The sequence below is a fragment of the Sapajus apella genome, unplaced genomic scaffold, assembly GCF_009761245.1.
Source record: "Sapajus apella isolate SASKATOON/1434 unplaced genomic scaffold, GSC_monkey_1.0 scaffold2, whole genome shotgun sequence".
In the NCBI taxonomy this organism is placed as follows: domain Eukaryota; kingdom Metazoa; phylum Chordata; class Mammalia; order Primates; family Cebidae; genus Sapajus; species Sapajus apella.
In genome coordinates this window covers 58,310,717-58,333,974 of record NW_022436942.1, presented here as the reverse complement: position 1 = coordinate 58,333,974, position 23,258 = coordinate 58,310,717, and the positions used below count along the sequence as shown (strand labels likewise).

General features: G+C 36.3%; 1 protein-coding gene across 15 annotated transcripts in view; it reads left to right on the top strand.

Moving 5' to 3' along the window:
* ANKS1B (ankyrin repeat and sterile alpha motif domain containing 1B) overlaps window positions 1-23,258 on the top strand; it is a 1,261,971-nt gene that overhangs the window by 138,832 nt on the left and 1,099,881 nt on the right. For all 15 annotated transcript variants that reach the window (XM_032285364.1, XM_032285340.1, XM_032285282.1 and 12 more), the window contains exon 2: window positions 20,580-20,660. In XM_032285364.1, the coding sequence (XP_032141255.1) occupies window positions 20,580-20,660 (81 nt within the window). The remainder of the gene's footprint in view (window positions 1-20,579; window positions 20,661-23,258) is intronic.

Here is a 23,258-nt window from a genome sequence, read left to right as displayed (position 1 = left end):
AGTTGACCTTCTGAATTCTTTTTCTGGCAATTCAGAGATTTCTTCTTCAGTTTGGATTCATTGCCGGTGAGCTAGTGTGATCTTTTGGGGGTATTGAAGACCTTTGTTTTGCCATATTACCAGAATTGTTTTTCTGGTTTCTTCTCATTTGGGTAGGCTATGTCAGAGGGAATATCTGGGACTCACAGGCTGCTGTTCAGGTTATTTTGTCCCACAGGGTGCTTCCTTGATGTGGGTGCTCTTCCCTTTCCCCTAGTGATGAGGCTTCCTGAGAACCAAACTTCAGTGATTGTTATTTCTCTTCTGGATCTAGTCTCCCAGTGGAGCTACAAGGCTTTGGGCTGGTACTGGGAAGTGTCTACAGAGTCCTGTGATGTGATCCATCTTCAGGTTTCTCAGCTGTGAATACCAGCACCTGCTCCAGAGGGTGTAGCAGAGAAGTGAAGTAGATTCTGTGGGGGTCCTTGGTTGTATTTTTAAGTGCACTGGTTTTGTGTTGGTTACCCTCTAACCAGGAGGTGGCGCTTTCAAGAACTCATCAGCTGCAGTAGTATAGGGAGGATACAAGCTTGCCCTAGGGTGAGGCAGTGATTGGGGGCGTAGAGCTCCTAACAGATTATGTCCTTTTTTTTCAGCTACCAGTGTGGGTAGAGAAAGGCCATCAGGTTGAGGCAGATATAGGCATGTATGAGCTTAGATTCCTTGGGCTTGGCATGCTGTGGCTGCTATGGATAATGGGGTTTGGTTCCCAGGCCAATGGAGTTACGTTTCCAGGGGGATTATGGCTGCCTATGCTGCTCATGCAGGTTGCCAGGAAAGTGGGGGAAAGCTGGCAGCCACAGGCCTCACCCAGCTGCCGCGCAGCTCACAGCCTGAAAGGCCAGTCTCACACTGTGCCCCTCCAATAGCACAGAGTTAATTTTCAGACAACCATTGAGCAGAGGGGAGAACTTGCTCCAGGCTACAAGCCTCCCAGCCGAGAATGCAAGCAGATTTATAGTTCCTCAGCTTCCCACAGAGCCTGCAGTGGGAATTCACCCTCTTCAAAGGGTCTGTGCATTCTCTTGGCTTTTGTGATATGTTCCTATGTTCGTTCTTGGAGCAAAAGTTCACAATGTGAGTCTCCACAGGCTGCTCTGTCCATCCGAATGGGAGCTGCAAGTTAGTTCTACCTCCTATCTGCCATTTTTTTCTCCTGTTTTTCTCTATTTCTTTTCTTTTTCTTTTTAAAAATTTATTTATTACACTTTAAGTTCTGGGGTGCAGATTGTGCAGGTCTGTTACGTAGGTATAAATGTTGCCACGGTGGTGGTTTGCTGCATCCATTGCCCAGTCATCTACATTAGGTATTTCTCCTAATGCTATCCCTCCCCAATCCTCCCACCCTCTGCTATTCCTCCCCTAGCGCCCCATTCCCCAGGCCCTGGTGTATGATGTTCCCCTCCCTATGTCTGTGTGTTCTCTTGTTCGACACCCACTTATGAGTGTTTTCTCTATTTCTTGACTGATTTTTTCATGGGATTTGGAAAAATATAAATTTTCTAAAAAATGCTGGAAACTAATTATTTACATGGAAACATTAATCCCCAGTGCCTAGCATAGTAGACATTAAATCCAATATTTTGAAATATTTTCTTAAGGGAATGTGTCTTTATGGCCTTAAAGCTTCTGACATAGTATCTGGTACACAGAGATTCTTAAGATACTTTAATGTTTGAATGTATGGTTCTTTTGAATCACAGTGTCACAATAAAATAGGGCATCAGAGCTTAGATTTGGTAATTAACACCATAAGTGCCAGGTTAGCTTATATTATTTTGGTGCTTGGGAGCATGTACCCTTTATTCAGCTAAAATCTTATGAGAAAACCCATAAGATGAATGAAACTTAGCAAAGACTTCTTGTTATATTCTTTTATAGCACTCTATACATGTCTCTATTGTGTTTGTACCTATGATCATTAGTTAATTAATTCTACCATTATTTACTTGATGTGTGTATTTTTAGCTAGACTGAGATTTCTGAGAGCAGAGACTATTTCTTTCACATTACAGGTGTGATACCAGAAGGTGCTAGTCAACTACAGTGCAGGCATGTAATAGGTTAATAAATATTTATTGTATGGATAAATGAATGAAGATATCTATGTGAATGAAGCAGGACACTTCAGAATATGACTGTGCTTTACCCCAAATATCTGAAGGGTTCTGAATAACATAGTTTGAAAACCACTACAGTAGTTTGATACATACTGCGTAGTTAATTTTGTCACAAGTTTTGCAAAAGACTTTTTGTTCCTATGACTGGTAGTGAAGTATTACCTCAATTGGAAACATATGCCCATTAGCTCGTCTGGGTTACCAACATCATCTTTCATTATAAGGGATAGTACATTATTAAAATTGTTATTACCAGTATTGCTTGGTTCTTTGTGACAACTTTAGAAAAAAAAACCTTACGCCTTTCAATTTACTAAATAATATTTTTCCTCAACTTCAAGGATGTCATAATGTAATGTTCTAAATTTTCAAGGTTAAACGCAATTTCTTATTTAGATTTTTAGTATCTTCCTGATTAATAGGACTAGATCCATGAAATGGAATAGTAGACATATTAATACTTGTAATGCTTTAATAAGTATTAATACTTATGTCCTAGTTTTATCAGAATGATCAGGTGGGGGTACAGCAAGGCCAGAAAACTTAATTAGGAAGAGCTGAACTGGAGAGGGATGAGGGAATATGCGGCAGAAAATGGCATCTAAACTTCTGAATAAAAATTTTAAATAAGAAATCTCTGACCATGTTCTGGTTAGGACTTTTCTTAAATTGTTTTAAATATTCCTACCACTGGAAACCTAACCAACGTAATGATTTTCTGCATTTTGGTAATTTTCAGGGTTTCAAGTGGTCTGAATAAAACAATAGCAACAACAACTCAGTTTATCTGTAGGACTGAGTTTCTAGAACTTGGAAATATGGTGATAGAGAGTAGCTACTCACTCAAAATCTGTGGTCATTTTCATGTCATAGAGATCTAAAGCTTATGCTTAGAATAAACACATAGATGTCTCCCATTAGCACAGATTTTTACGGTAAGCCAAACAAAAAGAAAATAGGAAGAGCATGTTATTGAATTTCTCTTGTACCTTTCATTTTCATCATATGAATTCTTTGACTTTTATCATAGTCTTCTGATTCCTTCTAGTTGTGAGAAACTTGAATTAGGATTTATATTTGTGGCTAATTTAGAGTATACTGAACTAGCTGAGAAGAATTTTCTTCCCTTATGTCTTTGTCAGAAGCAAAGAAAACTATCAGTCTTAAACCTGACATTAACATAGTCTTTACTAAAAAAGAACAATCAAGCAAATTTAATCTATTCATACAAAATTAACTCTATCCCTTGAGTCACTTAACATAATTGGAGTATTTCTGCTTGGGATTATAAAATGCATCTAACTAGTTTGTAGGGACAAAAATGGAAGACAAAAATAGCTATCATATATTTTTAATAACCTAGAATCATTGGTGTGTTTTATGCATTGGAAATTAGTTTAGATGATAGAAAATTAGTTTTACTTTGAAACTACATGTATAAAATAAAGGCTATTAACAAGAGGGTGGAGCTTCTAAGTTACTAAGAGATTAAATGGAAAAGAGTTTATAAAAATAAATAACTATATAATAAATAAGGTCAGCTAGACTTTGTGGCCTGCTTCAGGAAAGAAAGGGGAGAGTAGGTGAGAGAGAGAGAGAGAGAGAGATGTTCTTGCTTCTGCTGTTTTCTCAAATGCCAAGATACTATATTTTGGGGTAGCATGTCTTGAATCCCATAAATTTCAAGAAAAGGAAAGATTAATATAACTGCAATGACTGAAAATTCTTATAATGAATAAAAACAATTGTATTTTTCCAATTTCTGTTACCACTGTTATCTAATGAAATCCCTATTCCTGCTGAATAACATGCTCCCTAATGACATCTAAATCTAACTGTATAATTTTTCACTTTCTGTTATTAAAACAGTCACATTCCAGCTATTGACTGAGTCTTTGTTATTTTGTTTAAATAAACCCACAGAGAAGTATATAAATCATAAGTTTACAGCACAATGTATTTTCACAAAGTCATTACATCTATGTATCTAGAATCCAAATTAAGAAATAGAATATTGGTAGCATCTCAGAAACCCCAGTTGTACGCCGTTCTAGTTACTATCCCCCAGAAGGGTAATTACTGCCCTGTTTTCCTCTTTTTCAATTTGTTCAGATGGAATCATTCAGTGTGTATTCTTTTCTATGTGACATTTTTGGTTCAATTTTATGTTTATAAGACACATTTACTTGTGGAAAGTAACAATAGTTTTGTTGCTTTTCGTGCTGTGTAGTATTCTTGGTGAATATACCATAGTTTATTCTTTTTACTTTGTGAATATACCACAGTTTATTCTTTCTACTATTGTGATATATTTAATATACCACAGTAGAAAGTTTATCCTCTCTACTCTTTATACCACAGTTTGTTCTTTCTACTGATGGACAGTTTTGCACTATTATGAACAGTGCTGTACATGCTTGTACATATTTTTTAGTGAACATAGGTAAGAATTTCTGAATTGCTGGTCACAGAGTATGCATATGTGAAGGTTTAATAAATACTACTAAGTAACTTTTCAGTGTTTGTATCCATTTACATTTCTACTAGCAGGGTATGAAAATTCATATCCTCAGCAACATTTTGTTCTGTCTGTCTTTGATTTCAGTCATTGGTGGATATGTAGTGGTATCTCACTGTGATATTAATTTGCATTTTTCCTGACAATGAATGAAGTTGAGCAATTATGTGTGTATGTGTACATACATATATGTATACACATACACGCATATATATTTGATATTTGAATATTCTTTTTGAAATACCTGTCCAAATATTTGCTTATTTGTTTTTTCAACTTTTATTTTAGATTCAGGGGATACGTATACAGGTTATATTGCATGATTCTAAGGTTTGGGGTATGAATAAGTCTATCATTCAGGTAGTGAGCATAGTATCAAATAGGTAGTTTGTCAACCCTATCCCCTGTCTTCCTTTCCCCTTCTTTATTTCCCAGTGTCTATTGTTCCCATCTTTATGTGCATGTATACCCAATGTTTAGCTCCACTTACAAGTGAGAACATGTGTTATTTGTTTTTCTGTTTCTGTGTTAGTTTGCTTAGGATAATGGCTTCCAGCTGCATCCAAGTTGTTGCAAAGGACATGATTTTGTTCTTTTTTATGATTGTGTAGTATTTCATGGTTTATATGTACCACATTATTTAATGCAATCACCATTGATGTTGCTCATTTTTTATTGGGTTGTGTGCCTTTCAATTTTTTTATTTTTGTTTTGTAGGATTTATTTATGTATTCTGGTTAAAAGTCTTCTCTCTCTCTCTCACTCTCTCTGTCTCTCACACACACACACACACACACACACACACACACACACACACACACTCTGTGGATTGTCTCTTCATTCTCTTAATGGTGTCTATTGATGGACAACAGTTTTTATTTCTTTTTTTCTTTTGAGACAGAATCTTGCTCTGTCACCCAGGCTGGAATGCAGTGGCCCAATCTCAGCTCACTGTAAGCTCCACCTCTGTAATATGTCTAGAATATATTTTTATATATGGATCAGGGTATGGGTTGAGATTCATGTCTTGTGAAACTGACTCAGTGCCATTTAATAAGTGACTCAGTGTATCTCCATGTCATCCTTGTGATAAATCAAGGGACTATATCGATTAGGGTCTGTTTCTGGGTTCTAGTCAGTTCCATAGATCTATTTATGTATTCCTGTGCCAGTTGTTCTTTTACATTGTCTTGATACAGGTACTTTAAGTCTTCGAGCTTTGTTGATCTTTTCCACTTGAAAACTTCATCCTCATATTTCATTTGCATTTTCTTTTTGCAAAAGCAGCCTGGTATGGTAGAGAATGGTAGGAAATACATGGTCTGTTCTTTGTATTTCCTCCCCTTCCTGTTCCCTCTGTCCCAGGCCCCTATTCTCCCATTTTTGCAGGGAGGAGGGACAAGGAGGAAACTGAAAACTGATGCCTCTTATACAATGTGGCTGCCCACAACAATGTTTTTCACCCTTTTCTCTTTATCATTACTCCAAAGCAGGTTTGTCAATAGCCTCCCAGAAATAGATGCTATCACACCAAGCAGTCAGCCTCAGACACCCTTCCTCTCCTGCTTTTTTACTTCCTGCTGCATTGATTGATGGCCAGACTGTGGCTCTCAGTCTCATCCACCATTTGCTGCTCCAAATTCAGGCTTCCTTGGGTCTGGGCAGGACTGGTGTTCCATACATTCTAGAAACTGTTCTTTCTCACCAGGAACAATTTGTCTAATGTTTCAGTGTAATGGTTCCCTATCCCTCTTCCTCTACTCCTACTCTGCCTTGAGTTTTGGTGTAGGTCAATCAAAGGGAAAGTCCAACTGTGGACTGCATTTGTCAGTTATTCCTTCATGTAGGAACTATAGGGGCAGAAAGGTGTGATAACTTTCGTAACCCATCCTAAGGGTCAGGGCTGACACTCCTACAAGCAAAGATAGGTTAACAAGAGAAAAGAATTACAGATTTATTTAATCAAAGTTTTACATTACACAGGAACATTCAGAAGTAAAGACCCAAAGACCCAAGGGAAAACTGTTTATTTTTATTTTTAGTTTGATGAGAATGGACAGTCACATAGAAATGTGATTAGACAAAAAGGGAATGACTTAATGGTAACAGACCGAGTGGGGAAACCCAGCAAGGCCTGTCAGTTGAGATTCTTCTTGACCTCTCTGTGAGGCATTCCTTCTTCTTGGTGTAGCACAGGACTCCTTCTAGAATGAGGGTCTTATGACCTACTATCAGACAATAGGTCAGCTATTTTCTTGATGGACAGATTGTACAGAGAAAGGTGGGGGAAGGTTAGAGCAATATTTCTTCTTTCTATGACTTGCCTTGGGGAAGAGGAATTCTAGTTTCTGTGGCCTGCCTTGGGGGAGAAGGGGAGCAGGAGAAAGAAGCTCAGAAGGCCAGAAGCAGATTTCAAGGCAAGTGTGGTGACATGCACCTGTTGTCCCAGCTACTCAGGAGAATAAGGTGGGAGGATCATTTGAAACTAGGAGTCTGAGAATGCAGTGAGCCAATTGCCATCATTGCACTCTGTCCTAGGTGACATAAGGAGACCCTGTCTCAAGGAAAAAAAAAGAAAAGAGAGAGAGAGAGACTTTGCTTCTGAGGCCCTGCCCGTGTCCTTAAGTTCAAAGTACTCAACATGCCAAAGCATCGTAATTCAGGGTGTCATTTTCTGAGTTCCAGCAACACACTTCAACTTTTTCTTGATTCTTCCTTCTATGAACTTTGGGAAGGAAAACCAGCTGAGTGCTTTTTTCCCCACACCTATGGAAGAGGAGGAGAACAGATAACTTCTCTATACAAAGACTGCATTCCACAAAATATGACTACATCATGGTTCTAATCCTTTTTTCATATCTCTTGAAAGAGCCCTCATGTCTTTATATCTTCTAAAGACTGATTGTAACTCTCATCTGGAATAGTAATAAAGAACTAAATTACTTAGGAATTAAAATAACAAGGCTGTAGGTAATGATTAAAGGCATGCTGTCATTTGAATTCCTGCTTCAACTCGTAGGGGCCATGTGACTTGAACCAAGGTGCTTCACTACTCTATACCTTAGTTATTTAATCTGTAAAGTGCAGTAAATACAGTACTAATTTCATAGGATTCCTATGAGGATTTATTGAGTTGATATTTAGAAAACATTTAGAATAATACCTGGCACATGGTATTCACTATGTAAGTATGTTAAAGAAAATAATTTAAAAATATTTTTAGAGTTCTATAAAGAAAGAATAAAACAGACCAATTAAATAACATTGAATAGGTACTTTCTGTGGATTGGGTAGTACATCTAATATTTACAGTTTTTCTTTAATCTTCTCACCATACAATGAGGATTTATTATTGTGATTATCCTTGGGTTTTACCTATGGGGAAACTCAGGTCTAACGAAGTGAAGTACCTTGTCTAAGACTGTTAACAAAGCTGTAGAGATGGAAATCAGATTCAGTTGGAAAGATACAGAATTGCAAAGATCTAATTTCCTCCTACTTTTTCAATAAGTTTAATGAAATTACAGCCAAAACTTTTTTTTTTTAATTTGACAATTTGACTATGCTTATTTTATTTTATTTTTTATTTTAAAGGTGAGAGAGCGCTGTATTGCCGAGGCTGGGTTGACACTCCTAGGCTCAAGTTATCCTCCTGCCTCAGCCCCCTGAGAAGCTGGGACTACACGCACATGCTACTGTGCCTGGTCTGACTATATGATCTATTATAAAGATGAATAAATCCATGAAAAAAACAGTTTAGAGTATATATATATATTTTATATTATATATATAATATAAAACATATAATTTATATTATATAATATATATAAAAATATATACATTATATATATATTATATATATATTATATATATAATATATATGTATATAATCCAGATGGCCCTGGATAACAAACATATATATATCCAGGGCCCACCTGGATAATCCAGGATAAAAGCCAGCTGATTAGTTCATTAGCAATGTAAGTCTATCTGCAACCTTAATTCTCCCTTACTGTGTAATACAAATATGCACAGGTTCCAGGGATTAGAATGTATGCATCTTTGGGGTACCATTATTTTTTCCTACCATAGTACCCTTGAATTATTGTTACCAATGAAGAGAATATGAAGGTAGGAAAAACAGTTGCTACCAAAATCAGTGTTTGTGTAACAGTGAGAGATTAATCTGCCTTGTCTGTTAATTTTCCAGGAATTATATCCATGCAGAGAAGAGAAGATACAGGCTGGGAGGAATGTTTTACACTTTTAGTGCAAGTGATGAAGTTAAAACTAGGTTTAAATAGATGCTGTAGTTTTCCTCTCATGTCTCTTGACTCTGTGTTTATGTCTCTGCATGGTTACAAATTCTTTTCATATTCTAAAATTCTGTCTTGTGGCACATACTGTATATATTGAAGAAAGGTCATAATTGTATTATATGTGTGATTAGAACTCAAAGAATTATTTTTGCTTATAGTCATTCAATTCTTATTTGCTAGTAAAAATACATGTGTTGAGAGTAGCATCAAGTAATTCAAGGTACATATTATTCATTAGAAAATGTTTAGTTAGTACGATATTTACTGATGCTCCTGATGTGCTGACTTTTGTAAAATTGTGCATTACAGTCCAGGATATGACTGTATATTAGATCTATTATTTATTTTTGCTCCAAAGTCAAGTTATCTTTAAGAAATTGTTTGTGACTCAGTGAAATCGACATATATTTACTACAAAGCCAATGTTTGCAGTTGTTTTTAGAAAGCTTTTGTGTGTGTGTGTGTGTGTGTGTGTGTGTGTGTGTATGTGTTTGTGTGTCTATATGTGTTTCAATGAAACTTTATTTATAAAAACAAACAGTAGTCTAGGTGTGGTTCATTGGGTGTAGCTTTCTGATTCTTGTTCTAATTCTTCATAGAAGGCCAGTTCATAGTTGTTCTCTGCATTTTTAAGTTTTTAATGTATATCCACCTTAGATGGTTTTGCACATTTCTGTAAATATTCACTCAAAAAACTCATATGGAGTAGTATGTGGGGTTTCAATGTGACAATACTTATTTATTTATTTTTCTTCAACTTTTATTAATATTTTAAGTTATGGGGTACATGTACAGGGTGTGCAGGTTTGTTACATAGGTAAACGTGTGCCGCGGTGGTTTGCAGCACAGATCAACCCATCTTCTATTAAGCCCAGCATCCATTAGCTATTCTTCCTTATACTAGAAAGCTTTTTTATATTATTAGAGTTAATTTTTTCTTTTTTTCCCCTGGGAATAATTATATAGAAATGCCTTGTGCTGTTCAATATAGTAGCCACTCTCCACATCAGGATATTAAGCATTTGAAATGTGGCTAGTTCTAATTGTGATGTGCTGTAAGTGTAAAATAAACACCAATAATGAAAACAGTACAAAAAAGGAATGTGAAACATCTCAATAATTTTTATATTGATTATATGTTTTTGATATACTAGGCTAAGTAAAATATATTTATACTAATTTCACATCTTTTTATCTTCCCAATGTGGTTACTAGAAAATTTAATTCATACATATGGCTCACATTATATATTTTTTCTTTTTTCTTTTTCTTTTTTAAGACTGGATCTTGCTCTGTTGCCCAGGCTGGAGTACAGTGGCACAACCTCAGCTCACTGCAACCTCCACCTCCTGGGCTCTAACAATCCTCCTACCTCAGCCTCCCGAATAGCTGGTACTATAGATACATGTCACCACACCTGGCTAATTTTTGTTATTGTGTGTGTGTGTGTGTGTGTGTGTGTGTGTGTGTGTGTGTGAGAGAGAGAGAGAGAGAGAGAGAGAGTGTGTGTGCGTGTGTGTTTGGTAGAGATGGGGTTTCACCATGTTGCCCAGGTTGATTTCAAACTCCTGGGTTCAAATGATCCACTTTTCTTGGCCTCCCAAAGTGCTGGGATTACAGGTGTGAGCCACCATGCCTGGTCCTCACATTATATTTCTATAGGACAGTGCTGATATAGACCCATTTGACCCATATGGGACACTTCTAACCCATTGTAATAAAACTGTGCCGTCGCTAAACTGGTGAGAACTTCACTTGTAGCAATCAGTAGCATGTGTACATGTGTCCAGTTCATCCAAAAATGGAAGCAAACTATTAAGACACAGATTGAGAAGGTTTATTTTGCATTGCTTGAAATGATATGATCTGTCCGAAGACTAGTCCTACATACTCTGACCCTGCCTGAGGCATTAGTTGCACATTCTGTATGAATTTCCATATCTGATGCCTTGGAGTGATCTCATGTGTTAAGGGTCAGATAGGAATCAAGAAAAACTGAAACAGTTTTATGTTGTTTCTGATAGATTTTCCCTATAGACGCAGTGTATAACAACAATCAATTTGTGGAATAGTTGTACTTTAAATTTTATTTGCTATGCATATAGATATTGGCCCAAGAAACTCAGGCTTACCATTTATTTAAGAATAATCTTATTTAATGTGTGAAAGCTTAGATAATAGATTATTCTGACTAGTGAATGTCCTGGTTATTTGAAAGTTTGGTAGAAGACTATTTTATTTGTATTTGTTCTAAAATGTACTAATCTGATTTGTTACATTAGTGTAAATATAACAAAGGAAATTAAATTTTTGGTAATCGGCAATCCCATATTGTCTGAGAACATTCATTTTGGGCAAGAATTCTCCCATACAGAATTTAAGATATTGACAAGTAGGCATAGGAAGTGGGATTTGAGTATGTATTAGTCTAAGACCAAGGATCTAAAAATTGCTTTTTTTAGCATAAATATGTAATAAGCATTTTATACTTTTTCAAGACATTCCTTTAATGTATCCAGAAACTCTTGCATTTATGAAACAGGCTTAAATTAATCAAAGTTTTAATGTAGACCTTTTTAAATTTGAAGATTATGCTTGAATAAAGGGGGTAAGGCAGTACAAAAAGTTGGAAGGCAGAAGAACATTAGCTCAAAGCTTGAGCTTTTAAAAATCAAGGTTTCTTTTTTACAATTAAGTTTTTAGTTGGAGGGTTTGGGTCTGGCTTATTTATAGTGTTTCAAGTGTGTTGGTGGATGTTCTATGGATATGTGCCTAGAGCCTCTGTCAATAGGTGCAGTTGAATATATTTAGATATATGCTAAATTTCTATTCTAAAGCTCTTGGTTTAAAAAGATGTATCCATATCCATTTTGCCAGGAGAAGGCAACATTAAATGGGGTTTTAAAAAATGCTTCTATTGGCCGGGCGCGGTGGCTCAAGCCTGTAATCCCAGCACTTTGGGAGGCCGAGGCGGGTGGATCACGAGGTCAAGAGATCGAGACCATCCTGGTCAACATGGTGAAACCCTGTCTCTACTAAAAATACAAAAAATTAACTGGGCATGGTGGCGCATGCCTGTAATCCCAGCTACTCAGGAGGCTGAGGCAGGAGAATTGCCTGAACCCAGGAGGCGGAGGTTGCGGTGAGCCGAGATCGCGCCATTGCACTCCAGCCTGGGTAACATGAGTGAAACTCCGTCTCAAAAAAAAAAAAAAAAAAATGCTTCTATTATAATTAATTTTTGTATAATGGGGAACTGAGTTGGTATAGGTAATAGAAATCTATAGGCCCTGAATCTTATTTTAGTTATAAATATTTTCTCTTACAAAATATTTATAAGGTCTAATAACATGCAGAAATTTAAAAAATGTATGAGAGTTAATTTGCAGTATTTTCCCATTTCTTTTCCATTTTTTGCCTGAGGTATTCCAAGCAACCTAGTATTCTGATCAGTTTTAACTGAAACTTGGCTTCTGCCGAAAGATACCACTGCCTTTGCAGCTTTTTCTAATGGAGATATCTCATTATTGATGCATTTCGTTCATAGTTGAAACCTCAGTCATTCTCTTGCCTCTTCATATGGATACCATCTCCCGTTGGTTTTATTTTAGACATATCAATTTGAATTTTCTCACTCTTTCTCTCTATCTACCACTATATCTCCATTTGTTAAAATTTCTTTGTTTCTCCCCTGGTCTGTTAAAACAGACAATTAACTTAATTCTCTCACTCTGTTTATCTTCCACCTGTTACGAGAGCTCTCATTCTAAAATACTGACTGATCATGTGAGGAACATTCTTATCTTTCTGAAAACCATTTAGTTCCAAGTTGCTGCAGAATACAATCCAAGCTTTTCAACATATTATGAGATTCTTCATAATCTGGAGCAAACCTATCATTCTTCCCTTGTAGTTTATTGTCTTTTCTTTTCCTTAAAGAAATACATGACAATTTCAACATTCAGACAGTTCAGAGAAAGAATAATGTATTTTTGCATGTATTTTTCTATGTTGCAAATATTTCTCATCTGTACAATGGAAATAATAGTAGTATCTTATAGTTGTGTGGATATAAATGAGCTAATGCATGTAAAGCATTTGGAATGCTTAGACAGATACAATATTCTGCAATTTACTTTTTTCACTTAATATGTTTTGGTTAACTTGTGAAGTCAATACATATATATCAAAGTTATTTATTTTATTTTAATTATTTTTAGTTATTTATTTTAATAGTTGTATAACATTTCATAGTGTGAATGAATCCTAATTTTTCCTTTTTTGCCTCATTTTCAGCAATTGGACTAATTAATTTTTTAGTTTTTTGCTGGGCGTTTATGACCTTTCTCTCTCTCTCTCTCTTTTTTTAATTTGAGACAGAGTCTCACTCTGTTGCCCAGGCTGGAGTGCAGTGGCCTGATCTCGGCTCATTGCAACTTCTACCTCCTGGGTTCAAGTGATTCTCATGCCTCAGCCTCTTGAATAGCTGGGATTACAGGTATGCACCGCCACACCTGGCTAATTTTTGTATATTCAATAGAGACAGGGTTTCACTATGTTGGCCAAGCTACTCGAACTTCTGACCTCAGGTAATCCGCCTGCCCCGGTCTCCCAAAATGCTGAGATTATAGGCGCCTGCCACCACACGTGGCTAATTTTTTTTAGTAGAGACAGAGTTTCGCCCTGTTGGACAGGCTGGTTTCGATCTCCTGATCTCAGGTGATCCGCTTGCCTCAGCCTCTCAAAGTGCTGGGATTACAGGCATGAGCCACTGCACCTGACCCTTTCTCTTTTATGCTATTAAAATTCTACAGTGGATATTTTTGTGTCTGTAGTCTGCATATGAATATTTTTATATCATAGATATCCATCCTTAAAAGTAGAGTTGTTGGGTCTAAGAGTATTCATATTTGAATCTTCATTATATATTGCCATGTTACTTTCCAAGAATGTTGTATCAATTTACACTTAAATGATCATTCATTCTGTGAGAGTGACGATTTCTTCATGTATTTGCCTGTATTGTTTGTTATCAATGATTTCTTTAAAAATTTGTGCTCATCTGATGGTAGAAAAATAGGCAGCCACTGTTTTATTTTACTCTTTGCTAGCCACAGTGAAGTTAATTATATTTTCAAATATTTATTAGCCATTCACATTTCCTTTTTCTGTGAATTGTCTGTTAATATTCTATTTTTCCATTTTATTGTGAGATTTCATTTTATAAACAGTATTATCTGTTTATCTGTCACATATATTGAGCCATTGTATAAAACTAAGAAGAATTGCATCCTCTCTAGGAGCTCTGGCTACTCTATTGGTAGACTTTCTCCTCCCTGGGAGGTTGATATATACTTAAAAAAAAAACCTGATCTGTAGGAGCTCAAGCCATATGCTCTTGGGGCCATATATGAGACCCAATGCTGTGGGTCTCATATAAGAGAGCTAGAGAGAAAGATGAGTAACCAAGCTCTGGAGGCAGGCACTGTTAGAAATCTAGTTGACAAGAGCAAAGAGAGAATAACTATTCTAAGTGCCATTTTATATCAAAATCCATAATTTTTACTACTCTCACTCTGTGATAAATATTTTTATAGGTAAATATTTGTACAAACTATTAATTACTTTCTTAAAATAATTCTTAAGGAGAATTTCTAGGTAACATATTTGCATACTATGAAGGCTTTTAAATATGTATTATCAAATTGCCTTCCAGAAAAATTGTACTAATTTACATTTTCATCACCAGCTTATTATAATGTCTCTTTCTCTGCATCCTAACCATTACTGAATTGACTTTTTTCCAATTTTATAAAGCAACATATAATGATATGGAGGTTTTTTGCTTTCTTTGATTGTCAATGAGGTTGACATTTTTCTTATATGTACTCAGCATTTTTATATTTCATTTAACAAATAGTTTCTGAGCACCTACAATATTCCAGTCACTGTTTTAAGACCCAAAGATAGTGTGGTGGAGCTTCCGTTCTAGTAAGGATACAGACAATAAGCATATAAATAAATAATATAATGCCAGATGGTGATAAGTCCCATAACTAAAAGGAGAGAGAATGATGATAGGGTGCTATTTTCGACTGAATAATTAGTGAGAGAGTTTCTCAGGAGGTGACATTTGAGCAGAAAAACTGAGCCATATGATTGAGGAAAAAGCTTTCTAGGCAGAGAGAATTTCAAATGCAACATTCATAAGATTCAAGTATACTTACATTTTTAAGGAGGCCTGTGTGGTTGGAACAGGGTATATGAGAAAAAGAGGGTAGGAATGAGGTTTGAGATATCAAGGACAAATCCTGTGGATTAAATTTTGCTAAATGGTGTGGGGTAGGGAATTGAAATTTTTTTTTCCTGCCCAGTAATTAAAACATACTTATTGTGACTACTTCTTAAATGATGCTTTTTTTTTGCTTCTTTCAGATGTCAACTTTATTCCTATATGTATAACGAATCTGTTTCTAGGGCTTCTCTTGTATTCATTGATCTCTCCTCTTGTATTCAATTTTTGTTTTTTTTTAATGACGTTTTCATAATTGATAGTATATAGATCCCATTATTGCTTCTTGTTTCACATTTTTTCCTTGAAAATTCTTTTAGATCCAATTTAGAACTTTAGTTGAGTTTTCCCTAACATATTCCATAGAGATGTTTATTGGGGTTGCCTTAAACCGATGTATTAATTTAGGGAGTTAAATATTTTTCTATTGTAGCATTTATTTTAAAAGAACAACAAGAAGATTGATCAAAAACAATTATTAGGTATTTTCTGTGCTATAGGCACTATAGTCACTGCTTGTATTGTAATTTATCTGTATATTTTTCTCAAAATTAGATTGTCAGCTCTTTGGAGGAAGAGATGATATCTTATTCATTTTTTGGTTGTTTCTTGGACTTTTATTTTCTTGGACATAGAGCTTGGAGAGTGTATATTAATAATTGAAGTTTGTAGACTGAAGTAGAAGTAATAGGTATGAATAATTTTTCTTCATTCTAGGTTACCTGAATAGTGAAGATTTGTTAGTATAACTAAAGTTGAAAGAGGAGTAATTTAGAAAATAGCCCTGGATGGGTGTTTTAAGAATTTGATTGGTTTGTTTAATTTAAATTTAAAAGACCATATTGGACTTGCTTCAGTTATTTCTTTGTCTTTTTTTATTTTTATGTTTTATCAAAGCTATCCATGTACTTTTTTTTTTTGGACAGGAGTCTCACTCTGTCACCCAGGCTGCAGTACACTGATGTGATCTTTGCTCACTGCAACCTCTGCTTCCTGGGTTCAGTGATTCTCCTGCCTCAGCCTTCTGAGTAGCTGGGACTACAGGCACACACTACCACACTCAGCTAATTTTTGTATTTTTAGTAGAGACAAGGTTTCACCACATCAGCCAGGCTGGTCTCAAACTCCTGACCTCAGGTGATCCACCCACCTCAGCTTCCCAAAGTTCTGGGATTACAGGTGGGAGCTACTGTGCCTGGTCCATGCACATTTTATTTTATATCCTTCAGTTCTGATAATTTTTTATAATGATGTCTTTTAGTGTTTTCCCTCTTCTATTTTCTATGTTTTGACTTTAAGAACCTCTGTTTTTCAATGTTGTAACTGCTGAATGGGTGTCCTACTTTTCTTATGATTTCCCTTCTATTTGTCTGTATCTTTGCCTTTTTTTCTAAGTATCTGAGATATATCATCAGCTTTATTTTTTACTTTTTATTTATTTTTGAGACAGAGCCTCGTTCTGTCACCCAAGCTGGAGTACAGTCGTGTGATCTCGGCTCACTTCAACCTCCGCCTCCCAGGTTCAGTAGATTCTCCTGCCTCACCCTCCCAAGTAGCTGGGACTACAGGCGTGTGCCACCACACCTGGCTAATTTTTGTATTTTTGGTAGAGATGGGGTTTCACTATGTTGACCAGGCTGGTCTTGAACTCGTAACCTGAGGTGATCTGCCCACCTCAGCCTCCCCAAAGTCAGGTTATAGGCATGAGCCACCACGCCTGGCCTTATCAACTTTATTTTTAATTTTTCTACTGAGTTTTAAATTTCTAATATCTCTGATTTTCTTTTTTAGTGCATTGTTCTTACATTCATTATCTTTTCTGATATTGAGATGATATGAATGATAACTACTTTTGAAAATTTCTTCTCCATGCATGGTCCCAATTTTCTTCAGGTTTCTTTTCTGTAGTTCTTAATTTTTTGTTTTGGCTTCATTAATAATAAAGGCTTTCCTCAAGTGGTTGAATGTCTTTGACTATTTGTTCATATATGAGAGTGAAGGTTTTCAAAAACTCATGGGAAGCTCTGAGTTAATGGTGTTGGAACTTGTTGGTTGTCGGCCTTTCAATGGTGTGCTGCATTGGCTTGTATCTGCTTGTGAAATGTAGTTGTTAGCATATCTTCCTATCGCTGAGTTAAGTGACCTCCAGTCAGAGTATTTACATCACGGAAGTTGATGAAGTCTACAAATCAGGGGTCTAGTCCAGAGACTATGCATTTTATGTGTGTCAGAGAATGTCTTCCTTTCCGCTGGGGAGATTGAAGGGCAGCCACTCTTGTTCTGAGAATCTAATTGATTTAGGTTTTCAACCAACGCTGTAGTATTTAACTCCTTTTGTTTCTGAGTATTTAATTCTTTTTATTTCCTTGTATGGATATATCACAATTTGTCTGTTTACCAGCTAATGGACATTTGGGTTGTCTCTGTTTTAGGCTATGGTTTATATGTTATTTATATGTTATTTGTATGATATGATTTGATGGTATGATATATATGGTATTTGTAAGTAACTTTTAAAGAAACTGCCAAATTGTTTCACTAAGTGGTTGCACTATTTTACACGCCTACTAGCAGTGTGTGTGAATCCTGGTTCATCTACATCCTTGTCAATTTTTTTTTGAGACGGAGTTTCGCTCTTGTTACCCAGGCTGGAGTGCAATGGCGCGATCTCGGCTCACCGCAACCTCCGCCTCCTGGGTTCAGGCAATTCTCCTGCCTCAGCCTCCCGAGCAGCTGGGACTACAGGCACGCGCCACCATGCCCAGCTAATTTTTTGTATTTTTAGTAGAGATGGGGTTTCACCATGTTGACCAGGATGGTCTCGATCTCTTGACCTCGTGATCCACCCGCCTCGGCCTCCCAAAGTGCTGGGATTACAGGCTTGAGCCACTGCGCCCGGCCGTCAACGTAGATTTTTAAAGGATTTTTAAAAATAACAATTCTGATAGATATATAGTAGCATCTCATTGTGTCATTTCTAAAAATAAATTTTAATGTGGTATACCACGTTATGGGATATAGTAAAAAGTGAAACAAATGAAAATATTCATGTATCACAATTATCCATTTTTTGTTTTTGTGGCAAGAGCAGCTAAAATCTACTTATGTAGCTTAAATCCCATATACAGTACAATTTTTATTACCTGTAGTCTACATGTTGTACTTTAGACCTCCACACTTGTTCATCCTACATATTTGCTACTTTGCATCCTCTGACATTTATTTCCCTGTTCTACTCCTCCTACCACTCTTTTGTCCTCTATCCCTGTATGTTTTATTTTTTTCATATTCCTTATATTTTCAGGCAATATTTTTCTTTTTGTGTCTGGCTTATTTCACTTAGCTTATTCACTTACCCTGGAATGGTTTATTTCACTTACCCTAGAATGTCTACCAGGATCATCCACATCATAGAAAATGGTTAGTTTCTATTCTTTTTTAGGGCCGAATAATATTTTATTGTATATATGTCCCCTGAATTTGGAATCTGGAAGTGTGATGCCTCCAATTTTTTCTTTTTTTGGTGGGGGGGTGGGTGGCAGAGGGGACAGGGTCTTGCTCTATTGCCCAGGCTGGAATACAGTGGGCTGATTATGGCTCCCTGCAGCCTCAACCTCCCAGGATGAAGCAACCCTCCTACTTCAGCCTTCTGAGGAGCTCGAATCACAAGTGTGTATCACCACACCTGACTAATTTTTTCGATTCTTTATTTTTAGTAGACATGGGGTCTCACTGTGTTGCCCAAGCTGGTCTTAAGCTAGTGAGCTGAAGTGATCCTCCCTCCTCCACCTCCCAAAGTTATGGGATTACAGGCATGAGCCACTGAGCCTGGCCTGCGACTTTGTTTTCCTTTCTCAGAATTGTTTTGTCTATTTGGGGTATTTTATGGTTTCATATGAATTTTAGATTTTTTTTTCTATTTCTTTGAAGAATGCCATTGGGATTTTGATAGGGATTGCATTGAACCTATATAATGTAAATAAGTCAGATACTTAAAATTTAACATCTCCAAACTAGGAGTCATTGTTTTCTCTCCATCCTGTATTGTCCTCCCTGCAGCAGAATTTGCTCTTTTTTCCATTTCACAACTTAGTTAATATTGTCATTTTTTTCTAATCATGTAAGCCTGAAGTCTGAGTCATCCCTAGACTACTGCTTCCAGTTTCCTGTCTTCTTCCAGTTGATCCATGTGTTTTATTAATTCTTTTAATTAACTTTCAAATAAACACATCCTATTCATTTTCATTGACCCACCTTAGTTTAAGGCTATCATGACCCCTTGTTAGGAATAGCTTGCTATTCATTTTCTTTTCAGAGATGCCTGTGTGCTCTCTGGTACCTCAATTATCTTACTACTTTGTAATTATTAGTTTATATGTCTATCTTTTCCATTACACTATGTTCTTGTAAGGAAGGACCTTGAGTTATGATTTTTGTGCTCCCAGTGCCTAGCTCAATATGTGACATACAAATGGTGTACAATAAATGTTTTGCGAATATGTGAACTAGTTTATCATTAGATATTATCTTTGATAGTTTTGATATAACCATGAACATCAGATAAAGTATTTTTTTTGGTTCTATTTTTGGAAAAGTATCTTTCAGTGCTTTATTTTCCAAAAGTTAAAATGAGTTTCCTTGATTGTAGTTATCAAAAATAAAATAGACTCTTTTATATAGTTACATGTTATCTCCAGAATATATTGTATCATAAAATCAATGATGACTGCAAAATTGTTAGAATCTTCTCATGGTTTACAGCAGTCCAAATCTTCAATTTTATTTTCAAGTATGAAATATTGATTACATTTTCTTGGTTGCAATAGAACAGCAAAAAGAGTTTATAATCTTCCTAAAATGCAAAATATCTTATAACTTATATAAATCACTGCCACCTCAGAAGGAGTCTGTTAACAGGCATGAGGCAGGTCTCATAAATCGTATTCTTTGGTATGGAATAGAGTAGCTGAATGTTAGTTGCTTCTAATGTTTCAGTAATGACAGAAAGCAATAGGGAATTTTTGAATCCAGACTTCAATGTATGACTGTGGACACACATTTGTTAATAATTTCTGAAGTTATTAATAGTTGCATTCTCTATTAGTTTCTATTTATCAAATAAATGAAGTTGATGTTCTGAAGGAAAATCATGGAAGATGGCAATCATTTTCCACATGGCTAAAATTTTCATCTGCAACTTGCTGCTGGCTGTGGGGCTACCAGGCTTCTTTTTGTTTTTCAAGGCAAGATCCTGCTTCACTGTTAACTCCGCACTTGTGCTTCATTTGCAGCATCTGGCGAGGCCCCAATGTGAACTGCACAGACAGTTCGGGTTACACTGCTTTACACCACGCAGCCTTAAATGGACATAAGTAAGTGCCACTTATTTTGACAGAATCTTGTGTATTTAGTTACATGTGATGAAGTTAATTATGTCTGATGATACCTTTCTCATGTCTCGTGAGTCCACTGGGTGTAGATGAATTTGGAAAGGGACCAGGTGACAATACTGACAAGTTAGACTTGGTAGGAATGTGGCTGAGTATAATTGTGTGCAGAGCGTAAACTGAAAGAAATGCTCTGAAATACTCAACTATCACACAGGGAAAATGGAAAAATTTACAGGATCATGCTATTCATGTGTAGCTTTGAAGAGAGAATGGGATAAAACCACTTGGTTACACCTCTCTACCTTTTTTGGGGTCTCCTTGTATTCACCCAACATGGTAGCATTTACTAGGAGGACAGACTTAGCAGATCCCCACTATTCTGAGCCCTGGTCACTTATATGAACCGCTTAAATACCCTTATTTAGCTAAAATATTTTATCTTTGTCATTCATGATTGTCTTTCTGGTTTTAGATTTCTCAACCCTAAAGTTTTTTTAATGTGTAAAACTATGTGTCAAATAATGTAATAATATACATTGTGGAGAGTAAAAGAATGTGTAGCCATAACAATCTCTTGTTTCCAGCATTTTAGCTAGGTATCCTAATGGTTTAGTGACAGAGTTAAAGTGAGATGAGTCCTCTGAATGATTCAGATGTTCTGTCGTCCTACAGAAGAAAAATGACTCTTTTCCTGCATCTTCTCTTCGTCTCTGTTTTCCCTTTGTGTGAATGATCCAAGTTAGTTTTCCCAGATCTGTATCATTTCATTTCACTTTAGTTTTTTAGATGTGGTAATTACTGCTTTAAAAGTGCTAGTTACAATCTACAGATTCCATATTATTTCTATCAAATTACTAATGTCACTTTTCACAGAACTAGGAAAAAACTATTTTAAAATTTATTTTGAATTAAAAAAAGAGTTCAAATAGCCAAAGCAACTCTAAGTAAAAAGAACAAAGTCAGAGGCATCATGATGCCAGATTTCAAACTATTCCATAAGGCTGCAGTAACCAAACCAGCATGGTACTGGTACAAAAACAGACACATAACCAATGAACAGGTTAGAGAACCCAGAAATAAAGCCACACACCTACAGCCATCTGGTCTTCAACAAAATCTACAAAAAATAAGAAATGGAGAAAGGTCTCTTTCTTCAATAAATGATGCTAGGATAGCTGGCTAACCATATGCGGAAGAATGGAACTGGACTATTACCTTTTACCATATACAAAAATTAACTTAAGATGGATTAAAGATTTAAATGTAAGACCTCAAACTATAAATAGAATCTTAGAGGAAAACTTTGGAAACACCATTCTGGACGTAGGCCTGGGAAAAGATTTCATGATAGAGACTTCAAAAGCAATTGCAACAAAAAGAAATATTGAGGCTGGGTGTGGTGGCTCATGCCTGTAATTCCAGCACTTTGGGAGGCCAAGGCAGGCAGATCGCTTGAGGCCAGAAGTTCGAGACCAGCCTGACCAATGTGGTGAAACCCTGTCTCTACTAAAATTACAGAAATTAGCTGGGTGTGGTTGGTACATGCCTGTAGTCCCAGCTAGGAGAGGCATGAGGCAGGAGAATCGCTTGAACTCTGGAGGCAGATGTTGCAGTGAGCAGAGATCATGCCAGTGCACTCCAGCCTGGGTGACAGAGTGAGACTCTGTAGCAAAAAAAAAAAAAAAAAAAATTAACAAGTGGGACCTAATTTATAAACAGAATAGACACATAATATAATGGGAGAAAAATATTCACAAACTATGCATCTACCAAAGGCCTAATATTCAGAATCTACAAGGAAGTTAAAGAATTCAACAAGCAAAAAACAATTATTCCCATTAAAAAGTACGCAGAAGACATGAACAGACACTTCTTAAAAGAAGACATACAAGTGGCCAACAACTGTATGAAAAAATGCTCAACATCACTGTGTGAAAAATGCTCAACAGCAACAACTGTATGAAAAAAAGCTCAACGTCAGGGAAATGCAAATCAAAACCACAAAGAAACCATTTAACACTGGTCAGAATGGCTGTTATTAAAAAGTCAAAAAATGACAAATATTGGCATCTTTTGCAGAGAAAAGAGAGTGCTTATTCACTGTTGGTGGGAATGTAAATTAGTTCAGTCTCTGTGGAAAGCAGTTTGGAGATTTCTCAAAGAATTTAAAACAGAACTGCCATTCTACCCAGCAATCCCATTACAGGGTATAAATGCAGAAGAAAATAAATTTTTCTATCAAAAAGACACATGCACCTTCATGTTCATTGCAGCACTAGTCACGATAGTAAAGATGTGTAATCAATTGAAGTGCATATCAGTGGTGGATTGGATAAAGAAAATGTGGTACATGTGCACCATGGAATACTATGCAGCCATGGAAAAAAATGAAATTGTGTTATTTGCAGCAGCATAGATGCAGCTGGAGGCTGTTACTCTAAGTGAATTAATGGAGGAACAGAAAATCAAATACTGCATGTTCTCACTTAGAAGTGGGAACTGAACACTGCCTACTAGTGGACATAAGGATGGCAACATTATAAACTGGAGACCACTACAGGGGTTAGGGAGGGTTGAAAA